Source organism: Salvelinus alpinus, chromosome 28, assembly GCF_045679555.1.
Source record: "Salvelinus alpinus chromosome 28, SLU_Salpinus.1, whole genome shotgun sequence".
NCBI classification, from domain to species: domain Eukaryota; kingdom Metazoa; phylum Chordata; class Actinopteri; order Salmoniformes; family Salmonidae; genus Salvelinus; species Salvelinus alpinus.
The window spans coordinates 5357272-5376910 of NC_092113.1; the positions used below are offsets into that span (position 1 = coordinate 5357272).

The 19639-nt window shown below is 43.1% G+C and overlaps 1 protein-coding gene across 1 annotated transcript in view; it reads right to left on the reverse strand.

The window, feature by feature from the left end:
- The window catches only part of LOC139556988 (semaphorin-3F-like), a 106804-nt gene that overhangs the window by 57475 nt on the left and 29690 nt on the right, over positions 1-19639 (reverse strand). The window contains exon 3 of the mRNA XM_071371224.1: positions 9641-9774. Coding sequence (XP_071227325.1) covers positions 9641-9774 — 134 coding nt within the window. The remainder of the gene's footprint in view (positions 1-9640; positions 9775-19639) is intronic.

Here is a 19639-nt window from a genome sequence, read left to right on the forward strand (position 1 = left end):
CCGTGCAGTCATGAGTGAACAGGGAGGGGACTGTACGCACGCACCTCTGAGGGGCCCCCATGTTGAGGATCGCGTGGCGGATGTGTTGTTACCTACCCTTACCACCTGGGGTGGCCCATCAGGAAGTCCAGGATCCAGTTGCAGAGGGAGGTGCTTAGTCCCAGGGTCCTTAGCTTAGTGATGTGTTTTGAGGGCACTATAGTGTTGAACGCTGAGCTGTAGTCAAAGAATAGCCTTCTCACATAGGTGTTCCTTTTGTCCAGGTGGGAAATGGCAGTAGAGATTGCATAATCTGTAGATCAGTTGGGGCGGTATGCAAAATGGATTTCTGGGATAATGGTGTTGATGTGAGCCATGACCAGCCTTTCAAAGCACTTCATGGCTACAGACGTGAGTGCTACGGATCGGTAGTCATTTAGGCAGGTTACCTTAGTGTTCTTGGGCACAGGGACTATGGTGGTCTGCTTGAAACATGTTGGTATTACAGACTCAGACAGGGAGAGGTTAAAAATGTCAGTGAAGACACTTGCCAGTTGGTCAGCGCATGCTCGGAGTACACATCCTGGTTATCTGTCTGGTCCTGCGGCCTTGTGAATGTTGACCTGTTTAAAAGGTCTTACTCACATCGGCTACGGAGAGCGTAATCACAGTCGTCTGGAACAGCTCGAAGCGAGCATAGAAGTAATTTAACTTGTCTGGAAGGCAAGTGTTACTGGGCAGCTCGTGGCTGTCCTTCCCTTTCTAGTCTGTAATAGTTTGCAAGCCCTGCCGCATCCGACGAGCGTCGGAGCCGGTGTAGTACAATTCGATTTTAGTCCTGTATTGACGCTTTGCCTGTTTGATGGTTAGTCAGAGGTCATAGCGGGATTTCCACACATATCCGGCAGAAAAAGTGCGTAAACAGCCATACCGGATACCAGAAGCCCGGAGGGCGGTGGTCCAGTGGGAATTGACGACAATGCTAGAGATGGGGGTACTGGAGGAGTCCCACAGTGAGTGGTCTAGCCCTATAGTGCCGGTACCGAAACCGGACGGAACCGTCTGCTTCTGCAACAACTTCCGGGGCCTGAACGAGGTCAGTAAAGTCGACGCATACCCCATGCCTGGATGGACGAACTGATCGTCCGCTTGGGGAAGGCGAGATAAGTCAGCACCCTTCACCTGACATTAGGGATACTGTCAGGTGCCCGCTGGCAGCAGACTCCCAGGAGAAGATGGACTTCTACACCCAGGGTGGGCTATCACTACCAGGTTCTTCCTTTGGGGCTTCACATGGCGCCAGCGACCTTCCAGCGACTCATGGACGGCATCCCGCGCCTGCTGCTGCTAATTTGGATGATATAATCGTGCACAGAGACAGTAGGGAGTTCCATCTCTCTGTAGGTTACAAGCGGTGGTGGATGCACTAAGGGATGCGGGGCTGGCCGCAAACCCCAAGAAGTGCAAGCTGGGCTACGCCGAGGTGGAGTACCTGGGATATTGAATCGGGCGGGGAAATGTGGCTACTACTATTTGTATCTAACTTTGCCACAATAGCTTCTCCCCTCACAGACCTAAAGAAAGGCACGCCTACCGCAGACGGTGCGATGGATGGAGGACACAGAGGCAGCGTTCCAAGCCCTGAAGGACGCACTATATTCGCACCCGGTATTCGTCACCCCAGACTTCTCAAAAAACCTCCTGGTCCAGACAGACGCGTGCGTCTGACTTAGGGGTAGGGGCAGTTTCTTTTTTTCCGGAACAAACAGCTGACTGAAGATGGGACGGCCTGGCATTTGTGAGGTTGAGTCCGTTTCTGCGATAACATGGACTCTTAACAAACTTTGTTGCCCCTTGCTGAAATTAGCAAGGTGTTGTAGCAAACGATGAATAGAATGGGCTTGGAACCTCTAACCCTGGCAATTTGACTGGTAAACTCATGGTTACACTTGCAATGGCTGCCTGGTATTGTGATGCAATAATTTCCATGGTAATGTAGAATGTTCATTCAAATGACGTTAACTGATGTGGCTCATACAATGGAATTTATTTTTTGTATGTCAGTTGTTGAATCAACAAATCACATCACATATTGATGGGTACATGTCCTGCATTTACTTCCTGCTCTTACTTCCTGCTTTGCGCCTATGGATACACTCGCAATGGCTGCCTGTCCCCACCCATTATGCCACCATTGACTTGAATGGGGGCGCCGGTTCTATTCATTCTATTTATATGGCAGCACATGCAGTCAGGAGCGGAGGAAAGGAGAAAATGTGCATCCCCCAAAATATTTTGTCTGGCCAATTACCGTCATCCAAAATTCCATGACCTTCACAGCCATAGGGGGTGCAATCCTAAGAGCTAGCGAAGAGTCAGTGATTGAATGAGTGAGTGAGTGAGTGAGTGAGTGAGTGAGTGAGTGAGTGAGTGAGTGAGTGAGTGAGTGAGTGAGTGATCTGATTTCTGGTGTCTTCCCTAATGACTGGCTCAACAGCGTACCACTGGCCCCCCTGACAAGGGTCCCTTAGTTTTCAATCATTAGAAGCACTTGGAACTGTTTTAATGTCAGTTAGCCAAGTGCTGGCAGGTGGCCAGCTCTCTAGACAGAGACTGTTATTGCCACAAGGGTCCTTCAAGGGGTTGACTTTTTACAAAGCTGGGCCGGTCAAGTACTCATTTGGGCTGAGTCCCACAAACATTCTCAAGGGAAAGAAATGTAATCAGGCAATGCTTGGTTCTCAGCCGCTGGACCTTGAGTGTCTGCCGGCTTTCTATCCATCAATGTTCCAATGAACATTTTATTTCCAAATAGAGCATTACCGAATATAACTATTTGGGACATTTGCATACTTTTTCATCTAGAAATAGTGTAATGCATTAACTCATACAATATATCTTGAACTCAAAACACTGCACAAGGGTCACCGGCTGGAAATTGCCATTATACTGAAGCTATAGATTTAAGTTGATAATAAAAAGCACACTCTTAAAACAGAGGAGCCAGCTAATGTAATCCATTCCCTCAGAGCCTGAACTGGGGTTAGTAAATACAATAAGAATCACTTATTATGTACTGAATCATTTTTTGATTCTTATGACAAATTTATTTGTACAAGCAAAGTAGGCTAAAATGTTAGTTGGTCCCACATTTTTTGGCCTCTACATTTATTTGGTTCTTTTATATGTAAATCTTATTAAGCAGAATTGACTGTAATGTAATCTATCCTATAGCCATACACCCCATTACACTAAGATATGATCACCTTATAATGGATTTTCTGCAAGAATGTTGTGGGAATAGCACAGCTAGCTACCAGGCTAGAAGACTATGCAAAGGGAAGCGTAAAGTATTTCATATTTTTCTGAAATTATATAACTGGAATTGGATGTAGCTCTTTCTGAAGTGATATCATCGGATTGATGTTACTCTTTCTGAAGTGATATCATCGGATTGATGTTACTCTTTCTGAAGTGATATCATAGGATTGATGTTACTCTTTCTGAAGTGATATCATAGGGTTGATGTTACTCTTTCTGAAGTGATATCATAGGGTTGATGTTACTCTTTCTGAAGTGATATCATCGGATTAGAGCCCGGCCGATATATCGGTTTACCGATATTATCGTCTGATATTGTCTTTTTCCTGCTACATCGGTATCGAACGATAATTCCACCGATAACCAATTTTCAACAAATAGGGTGAGAAAAAGGAATCTCATGCTTATCTGAACACTTACTGTCATTCTCATGATGTGTCCTTGTTGTCACAATGTATGAAATCAACATTTGAAGCATAGTTATTGGACATTCACTTGCCTTCATTCACTTCCGGAAGTTTACTCGAAACATGAGGTGAAGGGATGGCTCACTCATGTTTCGAGTAAACTTCCGCAAGTGAATGAAGGGAAGTGAATGATGGTAGACGACACACCCCCTTCAACATGTATACTGCAAACAGACCAAACTCATCTCTTATCATCTTTGGTTGACGTGAAAAAACAAACATGGTGGCTCGCTACCCATCATCGGATTACTTTTGATTTTTAGAAAGTGTTTTACTCTATTGTTTCGATCAATGGTAAGGTCACCAGATTAATTGTAAATAGTAATTGCTATTAGCTAATTCATATTATGGTTTCTGTCAGCCGAGAGTTAGCTATATATGACAGCTTGTGTAACATCAATCTTTTCTCAGTTATCGCTAGGACTAATGTAGCTATCGCATCCAAAAATAAACTCGTCACACTAACGTTGTAAAGAGTGTGTTTGTGCAAAATGTTTCAGTGAAAAAACAGTGTGGCCATCTCAAACGCTCATTGTTGCGTCAATCAAAATAAGCGTTCTAATCACACTGGTTTGAGCGTACGCTGCAGGGACCACTATAGAATGATCACACCCATGTGTTGGTACGTGTCAAAGGGTTAAATACTCTTCCCAGATCTCGGTGCGTTTTACACTAATTGACACAGTGGTTGTTATTCTTTCCCAATTAAAGTATTTCTCACATTTGTGGAGAAGTGTCATGTGTCATTGTCACTCCAGAGGTGGTTGAGGACTCTGGGAAAGTTCCTCAGTTCCTGCTATTGCAAATAGCCTGGTCTGTGTCAGAGATCGATGGAAAAACCATCAAACACCAAGGATGAAGGAGAGAGTAAGTATGCTGCTAGTGCTTCTGTTTCAACAGAGGCAGAATGGGATGACAAAGAGTGGACCAGACAATTTGGTAGAAGGGTTGTTAGGAATTTTGTTAATAAATAGTTAAAACAAATTCTAGCTTTTAGATAAAACTATAACTAATTGAACTCTGCACGCCTGGTGAAAAGAGATTTGTGTTGTGGGTCATAAAATAAGCAGAAAGGGTCGTTAAACTATGGTTGAACTGACCCAACTTAGCCCTGAGATGTTTAGATAAGGCTGTGGGTAACTTTTTAGGTCTTCCATTATCTTGAGTTGTCTGCTAAAGTGGTAATAAATTATAGTGAGCCTTCAGGATAATTGATTATATTATGTGTCATGTGTGTGTGCCGTGAAGTTGGAATTAACTTTTGAACCTGTTTTCTATTTGTCAGGACAATGAGACTTATTCTGTAACCTATGACGTCATATCTTGTATATAAGCCTGTGTTTATGATCAAATGGCAGCGTGCTCCGAGAATAAACACTATTATGTAATTTTAATAAGACTGTATCCTGTCTATTTTATGTTAATAAGTATCTTACAAATTCTTATAAATAGACAGATTGAATTTAATGAATGAGTATATTAGAGGAATTATTTAATTCCACTAACAAGGGTTTAAGGAGATACGGGACAATATTGCCGGACAAAAGGTTGTTTTCCAAATGGATATTTGCACTTTAAAATTTGGACAGACATTTGATGCATCCTTCCAAATATTCTATTATTTTCTGTGTGTGAGGTTTTTGTCTTCTCTGCCTGTAATACTAGGTTTCAGAATATGATCATGGGTTTGAATTTTATTGTGCCACTACACAGTCATTAAACTGATTCAGACACAGTGCAGGATAAACCAACTGAGACGGCAGTAGCTTCTGCAGTCTGCTTTGATAGTGCGTCTGGAACAAGATGACAGGCCCCGCTCTGGATAACAGACATGTCTGTCTTGCATGTTGAAGCAGGTTGTTGGAGCTAGGCCCTCGCATTCTTCAGGGGGTTTCCCTGTGCGTTTGCTGAGATAAACACAGCAACAATGGCAGGCTATTTCTGACAGACTGTCTCTCCGAAGAGGAATCTGTTTCACTGTCACCTACTAGGTTTCACTCAGGACAGCCCACATAACCCAGGACAGCCCACCATCCCGTCACCGCTCTCTCCTTCACAGTGACACCTCTCCTCTTCTCTCCCTCAATACCCACACCCATGTCTGTCTCATTTCTCATTCTCACCACTCTTCCTCACACTCTCTCTCTCGCTCTCTACAGTACATATCCACAAAATGTACATCTCGCTCCCTTTCCCTCTAGCATATATTTTATTTTCTCCATGCCTGTATCTCAAACTCTCTTTCCTTCTCCATCTACACCAGATTTCTCCTCTTCCTTCCTCACCCCTCCCTTCTGTGTGGTTCTAGTGTTACATGGTGAGCTTAGATCTCCTGAGATGTGGGCACCACCAGTGTACCCCTGTGCCCTGGCAGAGTGCCGACAGATCCCGTACCCCCTCGCCTGCACAGAGGGTAGCAAGGTGTGTCCCTTTGTGTCACATATAGCAAATTCAGAGAGAGACGCAGGCACACACATGCACACAGAGCTCAACAGAGACATCATCAGGAAGGAGGAGTGATATGTTCAGAAAAAGAAACAAAATATATACAGTGGGGAGAACAAGTATTTGATACACTGCCGATTTTGCAGGTTTTCCTACTTACAAAGCATGTAGAGGTCTGTAATTTTTATCATAGGTACACTTCAACTGTGAGAGACGGAATCTAAAACAAAAATCCAGAAAATCACATTGTATGATTTTTAAGTAATTAATTTGCATTTTATTGCATGACATAAGTATTTGATCACCTACCAACCAGTAAGAATTCCGGCTCTCACAGACCTGTTAGTTTTTCTTTAAGAAGCCCTCCTGTTCTCCACTCATTACCTGTATTAACTGCACCTGTTTGAACTCGTTACCTGTATAAAAGACACCTGTCCACACACAATCAAACAGATTCCAACCTCTCCACAATGGCCAAGACCAGAGAGCTGTGTAAGGACATCAGGGATAAAATTGTAGACCTGCACAAGGCTGGGATGGGCTACAGGACAATAGGCAAGCAGCTTGGTGAGAAGGAAACAACTGTTGGCGCAATTATTAGAAAATGGAAGAAGTTCAAGATGACGGTCAATCACCCTCGGTCTGGGGCTCCATGCAAGATTTCACCTCGTGGGGCATCAATGATCATGAGGAAGGTGAGGGATCAGCCCAGAACTACACGGCAGGACCTGGTCAATGACCTGAAGAGAGCTGGGACCACAGTCTCAAAGAAAACCATTAGTAACACACTACGCCGTCATGGATTAAAATCCTGCAGCGCACGCAAGGTCCCCCTGCTCAAGCCAGCGCATGTCCAGGCCCGTCTGAAGTTTGCCAATGACCATCTGGATGATCCAGAGGAGGAATGGGAGAAGGTCATGTGGTCTGATGAGACAAAAATATAACTTTTTGGTCTAAACTCCACTCGCTGTGTTTGGAGGAAGAAGAAGGATGAGTACAACCCCAAGAACCCATCCCAAACGTGAAGCATGGAGGTGGAAACATCATTCTTTGGGGCTGCTTTTCTGCAAAGGGGACAGGACGACTGCACCGTATTGAGGGGAGGATGGATGGGGCCATGTATCGCGAGATCTTGGCCAACAACCTCCTTCCCTCAGTAAGAGCATTGAAGATGGGTCGTGGCTGGGTCTTCCAGCATGACAACGACCCGAAACACACAGCCAGGGCAACTAAGGAGTGGCTCCGTAAGAAGCATCTCAAGTTCCTGGAGTGGTCTAGCCAGTCTCCAGACCTGAATCCAATAGAAAATCTTTGGAGGGAGCTGAAATTCCGTATTGCCCAGCGACAGCCCCGAAACCTGAAGGATCTGGAGAAGGTCTGTATGGAGGAGTGGGCCAAAATCCCTGCTGCAGTGTGTGCAAACCTGGTCAAGAACTACAGGAAACGTATGATCTCTGTAATTGCAAACAAAGGTTTCTGTACCAAATATTAAGTTCTGCTTTTCTGATGTATCAAATACTTATGTCATGCAATAAAATGCAAATTAATTACTTAAAAATCATACAATGTGATTTTCTGGATTTTTGTTTTAGATTCCGTCTCTCACAGTTGAAGTGTACCTATGATAAAAATTACAGACCTCTACATGCTTTGTAAGTAGGAAAACCTGCAAAATCGGCAGTGTATCAAATACTTGTTCTCCCCACTGTATATACACTACTGGTCAAAAGTTTTAGAAAACCTACTCATTCAAGGGTTTTTCTTTATATTTACTATGTTCTACATTGTAGAATAATAGTGAAGACATCAAGACTATGAAATAACATATATGGAATCATGTAGTAACAAAAAAAGTGTTAAACAAATCAAAATATATTTTATATTCAAATAGCCACCATTTGCCTTGATGACAGCTTTGCACACTCTTGGCATTCTCTCAACCAGCTTTACCTGGAATGCTTTTCCAACAGTCTTGAAGGAGTTCCCACATATGCTGAGCACTTGTTGGCTGCTTTTCCTTCACTCTGCGGTCCGACTCATCCCAAACATTCTCAATTTGGTTTAGGTCGGGGGATTGTGGAGGCCAGGTCATCTGATGCAGCACTCCATCGCTGTCCTTCTTGGTAAAATAGCCCTTACACAGCCTGGAGGTGTGTTGGGTCATTGTCCTTTTGAAAAACAAATGATAGTCCCACTAAGCCCAAACCAGATGGGATGGCGTATCGCTGCAGACCGATGTGGGAAACATGCTGGTTAAGTGTGCCTTGGAATCTAAATAAATCACAGGCAGTGTCACCAGCAAAGCACCCCTCCATCATAACACCTCCTCCTCCATGCTTTACGGTGAGAAATACACATGCAGAGATCTTCCGTTCACCCACACCGCGTCTCGCAAAGACACAAATTCAGACCAAAGGACAGATTTCTTGGCCCAAGCAAGTCTCTTCTTATTATTGGTGTCCTTTAGTAGTGGTTTCTTTGTAGCAATTCGACCATGAAGGCCTGATTCTCCTCTGAACAGTTGATGTTGAGATGTGTCTGTTACTCTATGAAGCATTTATTTGGGCTGCAATTTCTGAGGCTGGTAACTCTAATGAACTTGTCTTTTGCAGCAGAGGTAACTCTGGGTCTTCCATTCCTGTAGCGGTCCTCATGAGAGCCAGTTTCATCATAGCGCTTGATGGTTTTTGAGACTGCACTTGAATTTGAATGGATTTGTTTAACACTTTTTTGGTTACTACATGATTCCATGTGTTATTTCATAGTTTTGATGTCTTCACTATTATTCTACAATGTAGAAAATAGTACAAATAAAGAAAAACCCTTGAATGAGGTGGTGTTCTAAAACTTTTGACCGGTAGTGTATATGAGAAAGAGTCTTACTGTCAATATCGAAGAAAGGTATCCTTTTGCTTTTGGGCCACAATGCACGTCAACGTTTGGGGTTCTAAATTACTATTATGTTCAAAGGGTGCCTGCTTTAATTTTATAATAGTTTTTTGGTGAATAAAGTGAAATGTATGTATTTTATTGGAAGACTTATGTCGCTCTCAAGACTCCAGCTCTGAAGTCTCACATAAAACTAAAATTAAAAGATTAGGGCATTCATAGTTAAATACATTGACTGTAATTGTCTTAAGTGTTGGGGAATGTTGCTGTTGGATAATTATCACAATATCAGCCTTAAAGCATCAGTGTGTATACATCTACCAGCATTAACTTTAAAAGCAGTCCACGAAAAGTAATTCAGTTAAGCTGCAGATCTGTTTTGCTTTGAAAGAAAAGATTAGGTTGTTTTGAAGTTTTAAGAGCTTCCTATTTCAATTACACTGAATTTCACTAAAGCTATGGTTATCTTCATACTAAGAATATCCAAAACATTATCTATTTGGTGAACACTCACATAAAATTAGTAAGGTAAGGCTCACCTTTGTATGACAAATGCACTCTGGGAGCAGTACGGGCGTTGGCATGGCAACTGTAGACACATAAACTCAGTAGAAAGAGGAGGAGGGCTTGGGTGGTCTCCATAGCAATGACAGCAGTGTTAACCTTTGGAGTCCTACAAAGGGGAAAGGTAAAAGCAGTACAGATTAACTGAACATCACTTAAAACCGTCATATCATTGCAACCATTTAGAGAGACTTCGACATAGAGGCCTTCACGGGTCTAAAAAGTTAGAGCCATTCCAAAATGGACCTGGGTCTTTTTTTACATCCGGACCCGATACACATGAATACATTTTTTAAATATAGAGACCAGTTCCAAACGGACCCTAGGACAGCTAGACCCATTCCGTACAGACTTCGTCGGATCCAGAACCTTTCCGATCAGAGCCGAGTGACGGAAGCAGCAGAAAGGGACGTTTTTTTGCTACTTTATTAACCAGAGGGGATAAAGCACGAGGGAGAGGAGGTAGAGATAGGTGACGCTCTAGCAGGGGCCGTGCTGTGTGTAGGCTACTGTGAGTGTGAGCGATTATACAATCTCTCTCTCTCTACTGCAGCAGTCGCGTTTGGAACGGTATGTGTCCTTCCGGACAAGTCAGTTAAAATTACACATACCTGAGACCTATGACCCGTTACATTATTTCGAATTCTGGGTCAGGACCCGCTCGGGTCCCTGATCGGGTCTCGGTTATTCGGGTACAGGTGGATCCGTAAAGATCTCTACCTCCACATCCACTGAAATATCCCTTGCACAGAAAAGCGCAGTTTTGAGAAGTTACAAATAACTTCCAGTCCTCTGAAATGTCCCATTCACACTGAAATCACCCACTCAAAAGCCTTGACCCTGATAATAATCTGTTTGCAGGTCAGTGAGCATCGAAGCTTTCAGAGTTAAGACTAAAATGTCCTCATTACTGTGATATATCATTAGCATGTCAATAGCTACAAATTCTAATTTCAAGAACACTATCAATAACAAGACAAGAAAATAGAGGGCACTTACAACTACCATCTGATGCAGAAATATTGGGAACTAGTAAACATTAGGTGCCGGTTTCCCTGTCACAGATTTAGCTAAGTCCTGGACTAAAAAGCACATTCAGTGAAGATTCCTCATTGAGAATGTTTTTTTGTTGTTGTCCAGGACAAGGCCTACTACTGTGTCTGGGAAACCCGCCCTAAGAAAGCTATCCTATTTAAAGAGCAACTGAACGTACAGTAATAAGCAACTTCTCCTTTTGAAAACGGCCTATGTGGCATCATATGAGTCAAAAACATTTCCTCTAGTGTTAAAATTGACTACAAAGTGTAAATAGGATCATTTCGGTCAGTCATAAAGTCAGTCTCATCCAAAACTGAGACTTGTCTTGCTTTAAATCTGAAACTCTTTTACAAAGAGACTGTCTAAAAGCAAGAGCACCACCAATAAGGATCACACACACTCACTCACTAGGCCTCGAAATCGAATGTAAATCATGTCTGTTTAAGTTAGGGTGCTGTACTTTATTTCCCCACATATACCCAAGATTAATGACGGGTTATCATAACGTAACATAAACAGCTCAGACACAACACAAAGATGAACAGTTTAAAGAAGTGGGTGGCAGTCCTATCACCTCTGACCAGATGTTGAATCGGCGCAAACAGCCACCGTTCGTAGTCACCCAGCAGGTGATCACTTACACAACATGGCCACTTGCTGATTTTAGCCGTTCATTGACACGGTGGGTCTGAGCTGTTACCTTTAATGATAATATTGTTTTTCTCTGTCAACATGCTTACAGTGCAATCGGAAAGTATTCAGACCCCTTCAGATTTTCCACATTTTGTTACGTTACATTCTTACTCTAAATTTAAAAAAAAGAATCCTTATCAATCTACATACAACACCCCATAATGACAAAGCGAAAACAGGTTTATAGACATTTTTGCAAATGTATTAAAAACAAAAAACAGAAATACCTTATTTACATACAGTTGAAGTCGGAAGTTTACATACACCTTTAGCCAAATACATTTAAACTCAGTTTTTCACAATTCCTGGCATTTAATCCAAGTAACAATTCCCTGTCTTGGGTCAGTTAGGATGACCACTTTATTTTAAGAATGTGAAATGTCAGAATAATAGTAGAGAGAATGATTTATTTCAGCTTTTATTTATTTCATTACATTCCCAGTGAGTCAGAAGTTTACATACACTCAATTAGTATTTGGTAGCATTGCCTTTAAATTGTTTAACTAACGTCAAACGTTTTGGGTAGCCTTCCACAAGCTTCCCACAATAAGTTGGGTGAATGTTGGCCCATTCCTCCTAACAGAGTTGGTGTAACTGAATCAGGTTTGTAGGATCCTTGCTTGCACACGCTTTTCAGTTCTGCCCACAAATGTTCTATAGGATTGAGGTCAGGGCTTCGTGATGGCCACTCCAATACCTTGACTTTGTTGACCTTAAGCCATTTTGCCACAACTTTGGAAGTGTCCTTGCTGTCATTGTCCATTTGGAAGACACATTTGCGACCAAGCTTTAACTTTCTGTCTGATGTTTTGAGATGTTGCTTCAATATATCCACATCATTTTCCTACCTCATGATGCCATCTATTTTGTGAAGTCCCCCAGTCCCTCCTGCAGCAAAGCACCCCCACAACATGATGCTGCCACCCCGGTGCTTCACTGTTGGGATGGTGTTCTTCGGCTTGCAAGCCTCCCCCTTTTTCCTCCAAACATAACGATGGTCATTATGGCCAAACAGTTCTATATTTGTTTCATCAGATCAGAGGACATTTCTCCAAAAAGTACAATCTTTGTCCCCATTTGCAGTTGCAAACCGTAGTCTGGCTTTTTTATGGCGGTTTTGGAGCAGTGGCTTCTTCCTTGCTGAGCTGACTTTCAGGTTATGTCGATATAGGACTCGTTTTACTGTGGATATATATACTTTTGTACCTGTTTCCTCCAGCATCTTCACAAGGTCCTTTGCTGTTGTTCTGGGATTGATTTGCACCACAGTACGTTCATCTCTAGGAAACAGAATGCGTCTCCTTGTGTGTGGTATGACGGCTGTGTGGTCCCATGGTGTTTATACTTGCGTACTGTTGTTTGTACAGATGATCATTTTCTGGAATTTCCCAAGCTGTTTAAAGTCACAGTCAACTTAGTGTATGTAAACTTCTGACCCACTGGAATTGTGATACAGTGAATGATGAGTGAAATAATCTGTCTGTAAACAATTGTTGGAAAAATTACTTGTCATGCACAAAGTAGATGTCCTAACCGACTTGCCAAAACTATAGTTTGTTCACAAGAAATTTGTGGAGTGGTTGAAAAACAAGTTTTAATGACACCAATCTAAGGGTATGTAAACTTCCAACTTCAACTGTAGTTTTTTCCCCTCCTCAAACCACACACAATAGCCCAAAATAAAAAAACAAACCTCTACGGAGCTCTACGGACTTCCTAATGACCTCATGGCTTGGTATAGACAGGTGATATAGACAGGTTTTTTGCCTTACATTTTTTTGGGGGGGGTCTGAATACTAAGGTTTTTCTGTTTTGTATTTTTTCATAAATGTGCAACATTTTCTTAACCCGTTTTCGCTTTGTCATTATGGGGTATTGTGTGTAGATTGGTGAGGGGAATGTTTTATTTAATCCCATTTAGAATAAGTCTGCGGCATTCTGGATAAGTTGAAGGGGTTTGATGGCACAAGCATAGAGCCCAGCCAACAGTGAGTTGCAGTAGTCCAGACGGGAGATGTGCCTGGATTGGGACCCGCGCCACTTCCCGTGTGAGGAAAGGTCATACTCCGGATGTTGTAGAGCATGAACCTGTAGGAACGAGTCACTGCTTGGATGTTTGCAGAGAATGACAGGGTGTTGTCCAGGGTAAAGCCAAGGTTCTTTGAAATCTGGGAGGGGGACACCATTGCGTTGTCAAGCGTGATGGAGAGGTCTTAGACCGGGCAGGCCTTCCCCGGGAGAAAGAGCAGACCAGTTTTGCCTATACAGTGCATTCGGAAAGTATTCAGACCGCTTGACTCGTTCCACATTTTGTTACGTTACAGCCTTATTCAAACATTTATTAAATCGTTTTTTCCCTCATCAATTTACACACAATACCCCATAATGACAAAGCAAAAACAGGTTTGTAGGCACAGATATTTTCAAGTCAATCTAGAGATGTTTGATCGGGTTCAAGTCCGAACTCTGGCTGGTCCACTCAAGGATATTCAGAGACCTGTCCCGAAGCCACTCCTGCGTTTTCTTGGCTGCGTGCTTAGGGTCGTTGTCCTGTTGGAAGGTAAACCTTCGCTCCAGTCTGAGGTCCTGAGCGCTCTGGAGCAGGTTTTCACCAAAGATCTCTCTGTACTTTGCTCCGTTCCTATTTCCCTCGATCCTGACTTAGTGTTCCAATCCCTGTCGCTGAAAAACCTCCCCACAGCATGATGCTGCCATCACCAGATGTGACGCTTGGTATTCAGGCCAAAGAGTTCAATCTTGTTTCTCATGGTCTGAGATTCCTTTTGGTGCCTTTTGGCAAACTCCAAGCGGGCTGTCATGTGCTATTTACTGAGGAGTGGCTTCCGTCTGGCCACTTTACCATAAAGGCCTGTTTGGTGGAGTGCTGCAGAGCTGGTTGCCCTTCTCGAAGGTTCTCCCATCTCCACAGAGGAACTCTGGAGCTCTGTCAGAGTGACCATCAGGTTCTTGGTCACCTCCCTGAACAAGGCCCTTTTGCCCTGATTGGGGGTTCCAAACGTCTTCCATTTAAGAATGATGGAGGCCACTGTGTTCTTGGGGACCTTCAATGGAGCAGAAATGGTTTGGTACAGTACCCTTCCCCAGATCTGTGCCTCGACACAATCCTGTCTTGGATCTCTACAGACAATTTCTTTGACCTCATGGCTTGGTTTTTTGGTCTGACATGCACTGTCAACTGTGGGACCATATATAGACAGGTGTATGCCTTTCCAAATCATGTCCAATCAATTTAATTTACCACAGGTGGACTCCAATCAAGTTGTAGACACATTTCAAGGATGATCAATGGAAACGGGAGGCACCTGAGCTCAATTTCGAGTCTTATAGCAAAGGTTCTGAATACTAATGTAAATAAGGTATTTCAGTTTTGTATTTAAAAAACAATTCGCACACAAAAAAACTGTTTTCGCTTCATCATTATGGGGTATTGTGTGTAATGTAGATTGATGAGTAAAAAATAACAATTAAATCAATTTTAGAATAAGGTGTAACGTAACAAAAACTCCAAGTAACAAAATGTGGAAAAAGTCAAGGGGTTTGAATACTTTCCGAATGCACTGTATATGAGCCCAAGCCTGGGAAAAAAATGGAATTCAAATAATGATTGTGCTGTTATACAATACATAGCCTAATATCCTACCGCATATTACGCATAGCAGAAAAACATTAACGAAACATAGATTTAAGATGTCTTTGTTACAAAATGAAACAAATACAAAATGAAACAAATTCTGGTAATCGCCTTTAAGTGTGGACTGTATTATTATGCATACTGGATGGACTGGTTACCTTATGCTACGCTCCAAACTTTCTATCCATGAGTCTGAGAGAAAATGTATAGGCCTAGGCGATGCTATTAGTTCATTGATTGTGCAGGGCGACTTACAGAGTTAGCCTACAATTGTAGTGAATTTCTATTTGATTTTGAATTGCCTAGTAATAGGGAATCTTAGATATTTTATAATGAATAGGCTGACACATTACCTTTAGCTACAGAATATCTCACCACCATGCTTTTCCATCTCCTCCTTTCTCTCCTTCATTCCTTTCTTGAGTGCAGAGATAGGGGCTGTCAACAGTTTAATTAAATATGTTTTGTTGTGGGGCCTCCCGAGTGGTGCAGCGGTCTAAGGCACTGCATCGCAGTGCTAGCTGCGTCACTACAGATCCTGGTTCGATACTGGGCTGTGTCACAGCCGGCCACGACCGGTAGAACCATGAGGCGGCGCACAATTGGCCCAGCGACGTCAGAGTTAGGGGAGGGTTTGGCCGGCTGGGATGTCCTTGTCCCATCGCGCTCTAGCGACTCCTGTGGCGTGCCAGGCGCACGCACGCTGACACGGTTACCATGTGTACAGTGTTTCCTCCAACACATTGGTGTGGCTGGCTCCCGGTTTAAGCAAGCATTGAGTCAAGAAGCAGTGCAGATTGGCGGGGTCGTGTTTCGGAGGAAGCACAGCTCTCGACCTTCGCCTCTCCCGAGTCCGTATGGGAGTTGCAGCGATGGGACAAGACTGTTACTACCAATTAGATATCATGAAATCAGCATGAAGTGAAATAAGTGTTCTTATAAGCCCAGATATTTCTATATGCAATCCCGTGTGAAAGCAGAGTTTTGATGCTTGCCACTAAAAAGAGCAGGATCCCAGCTGATACTATATTTAGGCCTATTTCTCAGCTGCTCCACTATAAAACCAGAGTAGCCTACCCGACATGATTTAAACTGCGGGAAAACAGCCTCCATTCACTATTCGAGTGAATATAGATGATATGTCTTTTCCCCCTGCCCCTGTTCCTATCCGTTTGATAATGGGCCATTCTAAATCAATTTGAAAATGTATATATTAGTAAAGGCAAGAGTAAATTGGGAAGGGTCCAATGGGTGAAAATATGATCGCTTGATGAGAGAACAGGGTCTGCAGCCTAAGGCAAGGAACAGAGCAAGCATTTTTGAGACTTTTTCAAATAGTCAATAGCCTATAGTCACATCATGCAGTTTTGATTTCTAAGACATTCTAAGGTTTGTGTCATTCACAACTAACTTAGCCAAATAACTCTAAATCTAGCGTATAGAACCTGTTTCAAATGATCACTTTTACACTCAACATAGCCACTTCATATGCACTCGCTCTGGAATAGAAAAATATCCTTATATATTTTATTCAATTATATTATCTTATTACATTATATTATTCTTACAATAAAATCATATAACATGAAATAATGGCATAGGACTTATTAGTATATCTTGTCTGCTAAATGAACTAGCCTACAGCCTATGGAATGACTTATAGCCAGATAACATAGGACGACTACATTTTGTTCATATCATTATGTTTCTTTAGACCTGCCTAAAAAAAAATCATGAATTTATTGTGATGGTGTATATTAAATGCATTTTAAATATAGATGTTCCAAAGGCGCACATCAGCGGCTTGTATGCTTGGAGGCCTGGAGATGCTAAACGTGTTTATGTTAATTAATGGTCAATTGGTTTCTTGAGGGGCGGAACTCTGGACATCTTGAAATCAGTGGTCAGGGATGAGTTGATGAGGGAAGTGAGGAATAGGAGAAGATCTCCAGAGATGGTCTGGAGAAGGGAGGAGGGGATGGGGTCAAGTTGGCAGATTGTTGGGAGGCTGGACATCACTAGTCGCAGGTTTTTAACTGGAGAGACAGGAGAGAAAGAAGTCAAGGTGTAGGGTAGTTCTGTGTGTGAGGAGCAGATGTCGTCAACCTTATTTTCAAAGTGGTTGACAAAGTTTTCCGCAGAAGGAGGAGGGAAGGGGATGAGGTGGAGGATTAAGAAGGGAGGAGAAAGTGGAGAAGAGTTTCCCAGAGTTGGAGGCAGACGCTTGGAATTTAGAGTGATAGGAAGTGGCTTTAGCACTGATACAGAGGAAGAGGAGGGAGTGGAAGGATAATAGGTCCTCTGGAAGTTTTGTTTCCCTCCATTCAGCTGCCCGGAGCCCTGTTCTGTTAGCATGCCATTCAGTCATTCAGCCACGGAGCGGGAGGGGAAGGTCGAGCCGGTCGGGAGGTAAAGGGACAGTGAGAGTCAAAGGATGTGGAAAGGGAGGAGAGTAGGGTCGAACAGGCAGAGTCAGGAGGCAGGAGGGAAAAGGATTTAGAAAAAGGGAGAGGATAGGATAGAAGAGGACAGAGTAGTGGGAGAGAGAGAGCGAAGATTGCGGTGGCACAAATCAAATCAAAGTTTACTGGTCGCATACGCAGATTTGCAGATGTTATCGCACGTGCAGATAAATGCTTATGTTTCTAGCTCCAACAGTGCACTAATATATAATATAAAACTAGAAATAAAAAAAATATCAGAATGAGCAATATCAGAAAGAGTCCAGAATATAAATATATATAAATGGTGTGTATAGCAGTGGAGGCTACTGAGAGGGGACGGCTCATAATAATGGCTGGAACGGAGCGAATGAAATGGCATCAAACAATTGGAAACCATGTGTTTGATGTATTTGATACCATTCCACTAATTCCACTCCAGCCATTACCACAAGTCCGTCCTCCCCAATTAAGGTGCCACCAACCTCCTGTGGTGTATAGACAGTATGGACAGTACATGAATAGAAAGGTGTGTATAGCAGTAGTTATATACAGGCACTGTTGCGCCTTCTTCACCACGCTGTTGGTGTAGAGGGACCATTTCAGGTCCTCAGTGATGTGCACGCTGAGTAACTTGAAGCTTTTGAACCTCTCTACTGCTCTCTTGGCTGTTGCCTGTAGTCCATGATCAGCTCCTTTGTTTTGTTAACGTTGAGGGAGAGGTTATTTTCCTGACACCACTCCGCCAGGGTTCTCACCTCCTCCATGTAGGCTGTCTCGTCGTTGTTGGTAATCAGGCCTACAACTGATGTGACGTCAGAAAACTTGATGATTGAGTTGGAGACGTGCATAGCCATGAAGCCATGTGTTAACAGGGAGTACAGGAGGGGGCTGAGCACACACCACTGTGGGGCCAACGTGTTGAGGATCAGAGTGGCGGAGGGGTTGTTCCCTACCTCACCACCTGAGGTCGGCCCGTCAGGAAGTCTAGGACCCAATTGCACAGGGAAGGGTTCAGACGCAGGGCACTGAGCATAGTGATGAGCTTGGAGGGCACTATATTGTTGAAGGCTGAGCTGTAGTCGATGAACAGCATTCCCAGATAGGTATTCCTCAGGTGGGATAGGGCAGTGTGCAGTGCAATGGCGATTACGTCGTCCGTGGATCTGTTGGGGCTATGATCCTTAACTAAGCACTTCATGGCTACTGACGTGTTTGCTAAGTTACCTTCGCTTTCTTGGGTACATGAACAATGGTGGACATCTTGAAGCAAGTGGGAACAACTTGGGAGAGATTGGATATGTAGTAAACACACCAGCTGGTCTGCACATGCTCTGTGGACACGGCTTGGGCCGGCAGCCTTGCGAGGGTTAACACCACACTGACCTGTGGTGCAAAGCCCATGAATATTATCTGGTGTTCACAGATGTATTCTGGAGTTAGTTCCAAATGACAAACAGTTCACCTCAGAAGTCTAGATAGGGGTGGTCCTATCAATTGCAATAAGGAATGCACAGATCCACAAAACAGGACAAACAGGGAAGCCTCAAAGGATCCCTCAAATGAAATTCAAGGACAAAGGGATGGAATAAACAAGCTGGTACATAGTGTTCAAGCAAAGTTTTACATGTTAATTTTGTCTGAGACAAAAAAAAAATGGTCTTATCAAAAAAATGTAATAATTTTGTTTGACATTAGTTGACTAAGTCAACCTGCCCTTGGCGTTGCAACAGAAATCTGAATCCCGTCATCCATCCTGTCATAGGTTTAAGCCGACCGGGTGGTGGCCATCGCTCCTGAGAACATGTCAACATCTCTTAGCTCACACGCCACTGGGCAAAAACTGGTTGAATCAATGTTGTTTCCACATAATTTCAACAAAATAATCAAGGTGGAACACTGATTGTATTTGCAAAAAGTAATCAACGTAAGGAAATGTCTTTTTTTCACCCAACTTTTTACCTAAATCCAATGTCATGGTGCCATTTTTTGTTTATTTCAGGTTGAATTCACGTTAGTTGACAACAGAACCAATTGCAAATCAAAAATAGATGTTGAACTGACATATGTGCCCAATGGCACACTACTGTCTGCCCACATTTCACGCTGCAATCAGTCATTAAAGTGGTGTGGAAAGAGCTGTGTGCTGC